The 10,164-nt window shown below is 38.7% G+C and overlaps 1 protein-coding gene across 1 annotated transcript in view; it reads left to right on the top strand.

Moving 5' to 3' along the window:
• The first annotated feature begins 7,038 nt into the window (after nt 1–7,038).
• The window catches only part of cfap74 (cilia and flagella associated protein 74), a 60,121-nt gene continuing 56,995 nt past the window's right edge, over nt 7,039–10,164 (top strand). Inside the window, exons 1-4 of the mRNA XM_061259115.1 lie at nt 7,039–7,116; nt 7,864–7,963; nt 8,643–8,783; nt 9,793–9,891. Coding sequence (XP_061115099.1) covers nt 8,650–8,783; nt 9,793–9,891 — 233 coding nt within the window. The 5' untranslated portion in view covers nt 7,039–7,116; nt 7,864–7,963; nt 8,643–8,649. The remainder of the gene's footprint in view (nt 7,117–7,863; nt 7,964–8,642; nt 8,784–9,792; nt 9,892–10,164) is intronic.

Here is a 10,164-nt window from a genome sequence, read left to right as displayed (position 1 = left end):
TAATCTATTGCTATTGTATTTCTTGCTTAAAACATGGAAAAGCTTACCACAGACAAATTGTCTATGGGATACTGAAATGCCCTATTGAAAATAGGATGGTAGCTAAATATTATGGTAGTGGCTGTTAAAATTAAAGCATTCAGCCCACATGCCTGACACCGAACACGCAACGCCATCAGCAAAACAACATTTGTTGACCTTCAGATATCTCTGCAGCATATTATTGATTTGGAAGCTGCACCCCAAAAAATAAATAAATATGTAATTGTTCAATTCAGCTGACCTATTTCTTTCAGCAAAACTATTGGCTGTATTATGATTTCACAAACTACAGCACGGTTTGAAGCAAAATAAGTGCGATGGAGGCATGAGAGCAACTACCTACTGAAATGTGGGTAGTTTTCAATTATAATGTGATTCATAACGATATACTGTGTGCTGTATGTCTATCGCAATCAGTATCTGCTAATACACTGAAATGATTTTACAGGTGCAAGCTGATGTAGAGTGGTATTGTTTGGTTTCTTTCACAGGCAGCTTCTTACCAAGTGTTGACATTTTTGAGAGGAATTCAACTGCAACTGCGGAGAACCTGATTCATTTGTTCTTCGTACAGTACAAGTGTATACAAATAACTTAAAATGGCATGCCACTTCACCTCGTATGCCGCTACCTGCTTTACTAAAGGGTGGAGCAAGCGATGTGTCAATTGTGAACCAGGCATCATTTTCGGAGAAGACACAGCTTGGTGTTGTGTGGCAGGTAATTGGATGTAAAGCAATGGGTGGATGGTGGACAATGCGCACACTAATTTACCAGGCCTCCCATTTGGACTCCCTTACCCTCTGGTGTTGCCTGCTTTGCGAGGAGGACGCGGTCTGCCCTTTTCATATGTAATCAGGTTGAAGACCTCCCCAGATCCCTCTGAGTCTCTTCCATTATTAATGGGCCCAAAAGTCACGCTTACAGAAGGCCTGTGTGACCTGTATTTTCTTCTCACACTGTCCCGGTAAGAGGCTGCATTCTAAAGTCATTGTTCAGTTCTTTTCCTGCATTTGTAATGTACTGTACAGTACATCTGGTTGTTCCTGAAGCTCAGTTGACAAGATACAACACAAGCAATGTATTTGAAATTATATGTATACACTCACTGAGCACTTTATTAGGTATTTATTATATTTCTTTTTGAGACTTCTACTGCTGTAGCCTATACACTTAGAGTTATGATGCCTTGTGTGTTCAGAGATGTTCTTCTGCATACCATTGTTGTAATGTGTGTTTATTTGCGTTTCTGTCACCTTCCTGTCAGCTTTGATCTATCTGGCCATTCTCCTCTGACATCTATAGATTTTTTGTTTTTTTTGCACCATTGTTTGTAAACTCTTGAGACTGTTGTGTGTGAAAATCCCAGGAGATCAGCAGTTTCTGAGATACTCAAACCACAGTGTCTGCTACCGACAATCATTCCACAGTCAAAGTCACTTTTTCCCCCATTCTGATGGTTGATGTGAACATTAACTGAAGCACCTGACCCGTATCTACATGATTGTATGCATTGCACTGCTGCCACAAAATTGGCTTATTAGATAAACACATGAATACGTAGGTGTAATAAAGTAACAACTATCCTAATAAAGTGCTTGGTGAGTGTATATATTATCTATATATATATAAACTGACATAGAAAGAACAAGATAACGTTCCTGATTGTATTAATCATGGCCACCTGGTTTCTCAAATGGGGTATTTTTACCAGACTCAGGCAGATCTTTATCAATTGAAAAAGTACCAGCTATGCATTTTCATTTATCTGCTGGAACAGCGGTGAAAATTGTTCTGTTAAACACTTCTGAACTCTTCCTTGTTTTTGAGCAACACTGAAGTGCGATAAGGTGAAAGCTGCCAATTCTGAAGTCAGAGATATAGAATCAATGTATACTGTAAATAGTATACAAGACACAACATGAGATTCCTTCTTGTAATGTGTTCACAATTGTGTGCTTGTCTGCAAGGATTTTCTTTTGATATTCTACACATGAAACAGTCTGGAAACTAAAACATTTCCTGGTCCATGTGGACAATGAATCTAGAAACCAAATACTGTATATAAAGGGAAGCAATTATGATGCATTACTCTCAAAACTTAAATTAAAATAATAATCTTACAGGGGCCAGATAATGATGTCAAACAGCCATGATCAGACCCCTGTATGATCATTATTTGAATTTCAGTTTTTAAATTCAATGGTGTGCGTGCGTACTGTCTGTATATACTGTATATAACTGTATATAACTGTGTGTGTGTATATATATATATATATATATATATATATATATCATTTTTTATACGTTAGTTCTGTGAGAAACAAGATTGCTTCATACTATGCTTTGTCATTGGAATATCTTGGAATGAATTAATATGAATAAAACATAATAACAATAATCGTAATATTTTCTAATTGTTTAGTGTATTTCATTAACAAGCATTTGGTAAAAGGCTAGAATCATTATGCTATGGATGTGGGATATAACCTAAATAGAGCCTTACAGTATTATGTTTCCAGTTCATCCTCTCAGTTCAATTCAGTGAAACTTTATTCCTCCCCTTAGAGGATTAATTCCTGAGGGAGCTCTCATGGAATTTTTCCCCATTTAATTGCAACAAACTAGCTCCCCCTATTAATGTTTATCGTCTTCTCATTGCGATTCCTCTTTGTGTTTTGCATCGTAATTGCTCAGTTCAATCCTAACACCGTGCATTTGTTTTTTAAATTGCCCGATCAATTAAAATACTCTTTATCTGAACTAAGAGGCGGCGTAAATGAATCAATAAAAATCAGAAAAAAATATTCCTCGAAATGATCTCCTGAGGCACTTCTTCAGGAAATCCTGCATTCATTCATTCCTCTCAGCGGAAAACTTTGTGACCAAGAACTGAGGCCACAACATCACAGAGCAATATTTTAAGGGATTTTCCAACCGTATCCATCAAAGGTGTCTGTCGTATAAGGGCGATTGGCAACAACAACAAAAAAATCACCACTGCCCAAATCGATGCTCTGACTGATTCTTCTTCATGATGAATGCCAACACAAGCACTATCACACTGGAAATGGACTGAAGTTTAGATTTTTCATACGGCATTGTGAAAAGGCAACTGCCCCAGGACTGTCAGTGAAATGTGTCAGTGGTCAGAAAATCTTGATGTTTTTTTTAAAATATATTCATTTATAGGATCTCCTTTTTAAATGGAACGCTGTCTAGTGCCATTTGAAAATGTGATAGTACAGAGCGCTGTAACAGTTAAAAGTTAACAGATTCATTAATTTATTCAGTGCTTGACCAGCATTGAGTGAGTTACCCCTGTAATTTACAGTGAGCAGGGCAAGTGACCAGGTTGTGACCAAGTGGGACTGAAAGCCAATGGTCACCTCTTGATATCATTTGCATAATCATCCGAGTGTTTTTCTACAGCACATGTTTTCTTGTACATTTCCCCAGGACCGAATGCATTACCATTTGGTTACCCTACCCAGAACCCCCAGGGCAAGATGTGAGCTGATCCAGACAAGGAAGGGCTGCATTCAGGTCAGTTGTGAAACAGCAGTTCCTCCGATTTGACCCAGTATATTTTCTGACCCAGCTAATGTTGTGCTGCAAACACTATTTTCTCTCTTTGGTCTTTTTTTATTGAGTCTTGTCTGTGTATATTGAAATAAGCAAAGTATTTATGAATCTGTGGGGATCACATTTCAAAAGCAATGTGCTTCTCTCTTGAAATATACATGAGCTGTGTATCAGTCCTTCAGATTTTGCCATTTATATTTAATATAGCAGTCTACACCATGGCATCATTGCAGATAATTTTAATCGGCTTCCCAATGTCTTTTCTACAATTTCTCCTCACTTAGCATGTACAGCACAAGTGCTAATGTGCAGGAAAAAGTACAACCTGGAGAGTTTAGGGGAACAATATAGCTCTTCTGGTTGGTCTTGAATGCTTCAAGGAGCAAGCATTTAACTGTACAGTACAGTGAGCAAAGCAGTGTATGGTCTTGACTCTTAAGTGTGGCCCACACAACTTTCACTCACAAGAGTGTATCACTTCTGAAATGATTGGTTGTGAGATATTATCACAAGTAGAACCATGCTCATGCTGCATTGGTAGTTGAAGATTTCATCTGAAGCCCATTAGGTTGTGATTAAACTGGCCCCTGGGTGCAGGGATGTGTGTGTACTGTGACAGAAGGAGATTGGTAAAATGTAAGCCTCATTTACCAGACATAACTTACTTCCAGACCTACAGCCCTCTCTTGCATTGATTACTCGTTGTAGGTTTATTGATGCGTTAAATGCTCATATTAATTCATTCTTTTTACTGCGGTCTCATTTCAAACAAGGCTGGGATTGATTTGGCTCAGATCGACTTGCGCAGTCCTGAATCTGTCTCATTTTAAACCCCTCTTTTACCCCTTTCATTAAAATTTTAAGAGTCTGTTACTGCAGCAATTGGTGACAAATGAGCCATTATCCACATCTCGGAGTTATGCGTATTCTACTCAAAGGCACTTTCAAAAGTTTCTGTTCTTCTCATGGTCGCCTTTGCCAACATACAAAATGCCCCCAACTGGACTCACAATCTTATACCATGACTCTATAATACAGATTATAATTCTCTGTGAATGACCATGTTCATTTTGGCTCAGAGATATTAAATCATTTTAAGAACCATTAAACAAAGGAAGAATCCACTGCTTTCATCCCTGATGGTGAGTCTCAATTGACTCAGAAACAGTGTGATTAAAACTGCCACTGCAGCAGAAATCACTATGATGAGATTAAATGTTTCCACACTGGCCCATGGGCCTTAGATCTTCCTTTAATATCAACGTTTGTATTATTGTACACATTATTGCTGCATGTCATTACAATTATCGTTATATTTTACATCATTCTTATCGACCTGGTATTTTGAATGCAGCTTTTATAGTACTTGGAAAGTAAAGTATGTGCATAAATGGTCTAAAAATAACTTCTGTTAAAAAAGCCTTCTTTACTACTCATGAAGAAAAATCTAATAATAAATTAAAAATAAATTAAAAAGACATGGCAGGACTTTTGCTAACAGTTTGTGTAGTTTTAAATATAGAACTCATTTTCAAAGTCCATATTTCATAAGTTTCTCTGGCATTTTGGACATTTCACACATTATCTTAAAAACCAAAGCTCATAATCTTCGACACATTTAAGACATTCACCTTTTCTGTCAATGTACTGTATGTTTGTTTTAAAGGTGGATTGGTTCCCAAAGGATACGTACAGCTAGTGGTTATTTCCACTCCAAACTCTGCCTTAGATTACCTAGTCTTTTTCATATTTTTCATATCACCAGAGGTATTAGTGTCTTCAATAACTATTATGCAGTGTTTTATAATGCAGTGTGATTGAAATGAAATTGGTTTTGCATATGGACACGGCAGGAGGCTTAAAATAATCGTTGCTGATCTGATGATACATATATGACCCAAAGCTCAACTCAAACTCAATGTGAAAGCCCCAGTGTCTCACGTTATCATTGACAGTAATACCAACCTGGAAAACCCATTCGTATGATTGCGATGAAATTTCAGGAGATTTATTTCCAGTACTGCTTGCGTCACGCAACTTCACAAGTTTCCCCAGATAAGAGTTGTGAGACCAGGTTGGTAATACATTAGACAGAAAAGGTATTCCATGATGAAAGCAAAATTTTACGCTGGGTTATATACACACTGCACATTACATTTTTATTATATTTTACATCTGTCTGGGTGTGATACACTTTAAATATAAGAACTGTCAACTGTCAAGAATACAGTGCTAGAATCATTTCAATAGCTACCCACTGAATGTAGGGCTGCTTTTAAGGTCCTGCTCCATACTTTCAAAGCTTTACATGGAACAGCAAAAATGTGTTTAAGACATGCATCTACCTACTTCATTCAGTTTGAAGGTACACTCCATTTCAAAATTCGTAACTACAGAAAATTGACTTTTTATCCAGGCCATCATTGTTTTATTTATTATATAATTATTATTTATTCTGGTTTGGGTAATTATCCTTATTTCCCATTATTGCCAATGTAGCTTGTCCCAATTCCCATATCAAGTTTTTCTAAAGGTCTGTTGGCAACTCTCCTCACAAATTGGTAGGATGCAGTCATGTTGACTTGTTCAGTTGTGGATTGAAGTACATCAGGTGGGTGTGAAAGCAGCTGAGCTGTGATCCAGGACTTTATCCAGGATGAAATTGACGTTATGCTCTACAAGTTGAAATAAGTATATGAACCGTCTTATTTTGTATTTATTATAATTATGCACACAGCTAACTTAGAATAGGCCTAAATCAAATGTATCTTCTTATTTAGCTAAGGGGTTAAAAGGAACTCCTCCCTTTTTCTTTCCATGCAGGTGCCCGGTTGCCGTGGAAACACTGGAGACACATTGGACGCTGAAGCTGAAGTTTCGAACTGAGACGAGGAGAGTGAATGTGAACAGCTGCTTCAAGTTGCTTTGTCAGAGGTAGATAACAACGTACATTAGCGTGCTTATTTCTTTTCAGAGCTTTTTTTAGAACATACAGCGACATATATTGTTTTGTTTTTTATTCGCGAGGCCTCTGAGTTGCCAAATTTTTGGGCTACCTGACATAAGAAACTACACTCCCGTAGCTAGCTGGCTAAATAATGATAACGACGTTAAATATATTGAGCATAGACTAGCTTACGTTAGAGATACATTTTCGCTTCTGTTTCAGTGGGGAAGATCTCCGTAATGATAACGTAACGTTGACGTGAGCTATTTTGTTAATGTAACTAGTGCAAGTTGATCCTTGCATAGTTGTCAGGTAACTTACATACTTGCTATCCGTTTATGCATGAGTTCAATAGATAAACGAACTAGCCTAAAGTTGGGCCTCTAGCTAGCTAGTTGAGTTATATATATACTACTTTGAAACTGTCTGTTCCTCTCGAATGCCGCAGCTCGAAATGAACATTTCGGAGAGTCCCGAAGAAGTGTCAGCCTTAGCTGCTGAAAATGCTCCCCTGAATACCTGGACAGACGAGGAAACCGTTGGTATAGCTATAATTTTCCTTCCTAAAAGTTGACACGCGTGCTGTGTTTGTAAAGTCTATATGGACCATCTGAGAATAAAGCATTGTGTACAGACACATACTGCAAGTTGCCAAGGATGCCATTCAAGTTGTCAGGGGAAATTTTGTGACATCACATTTAAAGCTAAATAACGTTACTGTACTACAAGTAGCGAGCCACAAAAGTTAGCCTCTATAAGAATAAAGGGATAATAAAATTGTGTAAATAAATGTGTGTTCCTCAAAGAAAGACTAATTCTGATTCTGATTGCACTCTGTATTGTTATAAATATAATCAGTGCATCACTTCAGATTTCAATAGTGCAATATGGGCTTCAAGTAAGAAAGTACAACAAACAGTGTGACCGAAAAAAAAAAGTATTTTAATTGAGTAATTCCAGACACCTTCTGGTAAAAGTTACCGAATGGCTTTTGGCAGACGGAAGTAGTAAGACAGAAACAAAATGGAAAGTTACATTCTGTCATGCACTAGCCTGTCCAGAATACTACAAATAGATAGTCAAAGATACAGCAAATACTTTTGTACTGTACTGTACTTTTTCTTAAATGGTCTAAATTCTCTTTTTATTTATGTTATTTTTTTTGTTTTAGAAAAATATTGCTGTGAAATCTTGATTTTTACTGTTTCACGAAGACATGGATTGAAAAATCATGTTGGGAGTCAAAACTGAAAAGTGTTCTTCTGGTTTTAATTTTATTTTTATTCAAGATGATGAGCCTGGAGAAGAGGGCTTCAGAGATGGAAATACATCGTTCTCAAATTCAAATTCTGAAGATGAGTTCACCGAATTTGATTCTTCCACAAGTTGGTTAGTATTTCCACTAGAAATGGCCGAATTTCTTCCTGATATAATGCACAGTAAAATATTTACTGTAACTGTTAATTAGAGGTTCATTTGGGGTTCATTAGCTGTGTTCATCATCTGCCATAAACTAATGTTAAATGTTTAAAAATATATTCTGATGATTAAGATCATTAAGGAGATTTATTGTAAATTGCATTGTGTTTTCATCCAAAGGTGGGGAAATGAATGAATCTTGAGGAGGTACATGATTAAACAATAAGATAACTACTTAATTCTCCTCATACAGTATTTCAGATATCAATTAGTATGCTGTTTGCAATTGTATCTCAGTTGTTACATCAAAAAGAGAAATGTATGTACAAACTTAAGCCAATTTACCAAATTTGCTCAGATTTAGCTAATTTTCCAAATTGATCCAGCACACTGCCTTTCAGTGTTTTATTCTGTACATATACAGTAATATACAGTATCATCCATCATAAAACATTCAGGTTTTTATCACCAATCCAATGAATCACCAAGCACTCAAAACCACAGTGGTGGAGCATTGATTGTCGAGTCGTTTTTTTTAGCGAGACAATAAGACTGTTCTTGAATAGCAAATTTCTTGTGTCACGGCATGCAGACAAAAGCCATTCCTGCTTTATGGTGTGCTCTCTCTGTATGGTTTGTATCTGGAAAGCGAGGAGATGGAGGCTGATCTGGTCGTAGACAGCAGCAAGAAGAGCTACGCTGAGCGAGCGCGGATATTCAAGCTGAGAAGAAACCTGGACCAGCTGGACTCGTTCTACCAGCAGAAGGAGCAGGATGTCCTCAAAGCCAGGTCTGGCCCTGTCAGTAATTGGCCCCTTCTCTGTAAATGTAACCCCCCCCCAAGACCAGAAGGAACATTTCCTCATCAGCAGGTCCGTCTATTTTAAACCCCTTTCACCGTCAAAAAAACGGGTCAAACGAGACAACCGTTTTCAGTTTCAGCTTTTTTTATCCCTCTGCGCCACAAGCCTCCACCGGCAGCTATTGAGTTGTAATACAGTGCCAACAAATGACACAATGAATTTCAGCAAAAAAAAAACAGAAAAAAGGAGAGCCAGTAATGATACCCTATCATGGCCAATCTGTCCATGCGCTGTCTTTTCTGGTCATGGCCCAAATTGTCTTCTGCACGATTGAGTAGCAGAATCACATCCCGATCAGAACATTACAAAGAAAGAGGCGTTTGCCTCAAATACTGTAAAACAAAAAACAAAAAAAGGATATTTCCCTTAGCCGTGGCTCTTTTTAAGCTGCCGTGCAGCAGATTGCCGTGTTGCAGTTCATTAGGTGGCGGGGAGAACGCGCATTAGGCTGGCAGGAGTTTGATCTATCACGGGGAACGGGGAGTCTGTGTGTGAGGAGCCGCTGTGTTCTCCACTCCATCACGCCCTCAGCTGTTCCCAGGCAGAGCGATGGGGTGCGTTTCACTGCGCACTCGAGGGAGGGGCGGAAAACTGCACAACGCTTATCTCTTATTTATTTCTTTCTTTCTTTCTTCCAAACAATTGCCTCGGTTCCACTTGAAACGCCGGGCTTCTGTGTCATCTGCGGCAATGCGAGCGTTTCCATTTTAAATGTAATGATTGGAGTGAAGAATGTAGCGATTCCATTGCTCTTTATCTGGAGGGGATCATCTGTGCAAATGGATGATCATAACCTATTTTACATAGAAGCGGTGGGCTCAAAATGAGTGAAAATAATGATACGGAGTCGATACAGAAATTGCTGTGTGAATGTTGCTTGTTCTCTGACGGTAATGGTGATGGCTGCATGGCGGTCCTCTGGTCTGTGTTCTGCAGGGAGGAGCTGAAGGCGTGTCGGGAAAGCATTGCTGAGATGGAGAAGCAGAGAGACCAGGTGGAGAGAGACATCGAGCAGCAGAAAGAGGCCGACAACACGTAGGTCGACCGGTTTAACATTACAGTTATTTATCTGACAGTTTTATCCTTAGCGACTTACAGTTGATTCAACTAAGCAGGGAACAATCCCCCCTGGAGGATTTGTGAGGTTAAGGGCCTTGCTCAAGGGCCCAACAGCTGTGCTGATCTTATCGTGGCTACACTGGGGCTTCCGGGTCCCAACCTTCCAGGTCCCAGTCATGTAAATCGTCAGGAGCATTTGGGGGTTAGGTGTCTTGCTCAGGGACACTTCGACACAACCCTGGCGGGGGA

The sequence above is a fragment of the Conger conger genome, chromosome 10 (genome assembly GCF_963514075.1).
Source record: "Conger conger chromosome 10, fConCon1.1, whole genome shotgun sequence".
NCBI lineage: Eukaryota > Metazoa > Chordata > Actinopteri > Anguilliformes > Congridae > Conger > Conger conger.
The sequence above is the reverse complement of the archived record's forward strand: the minus strand, read 5'-3'. Positions and strand labels throughout refer to the sequence as shown.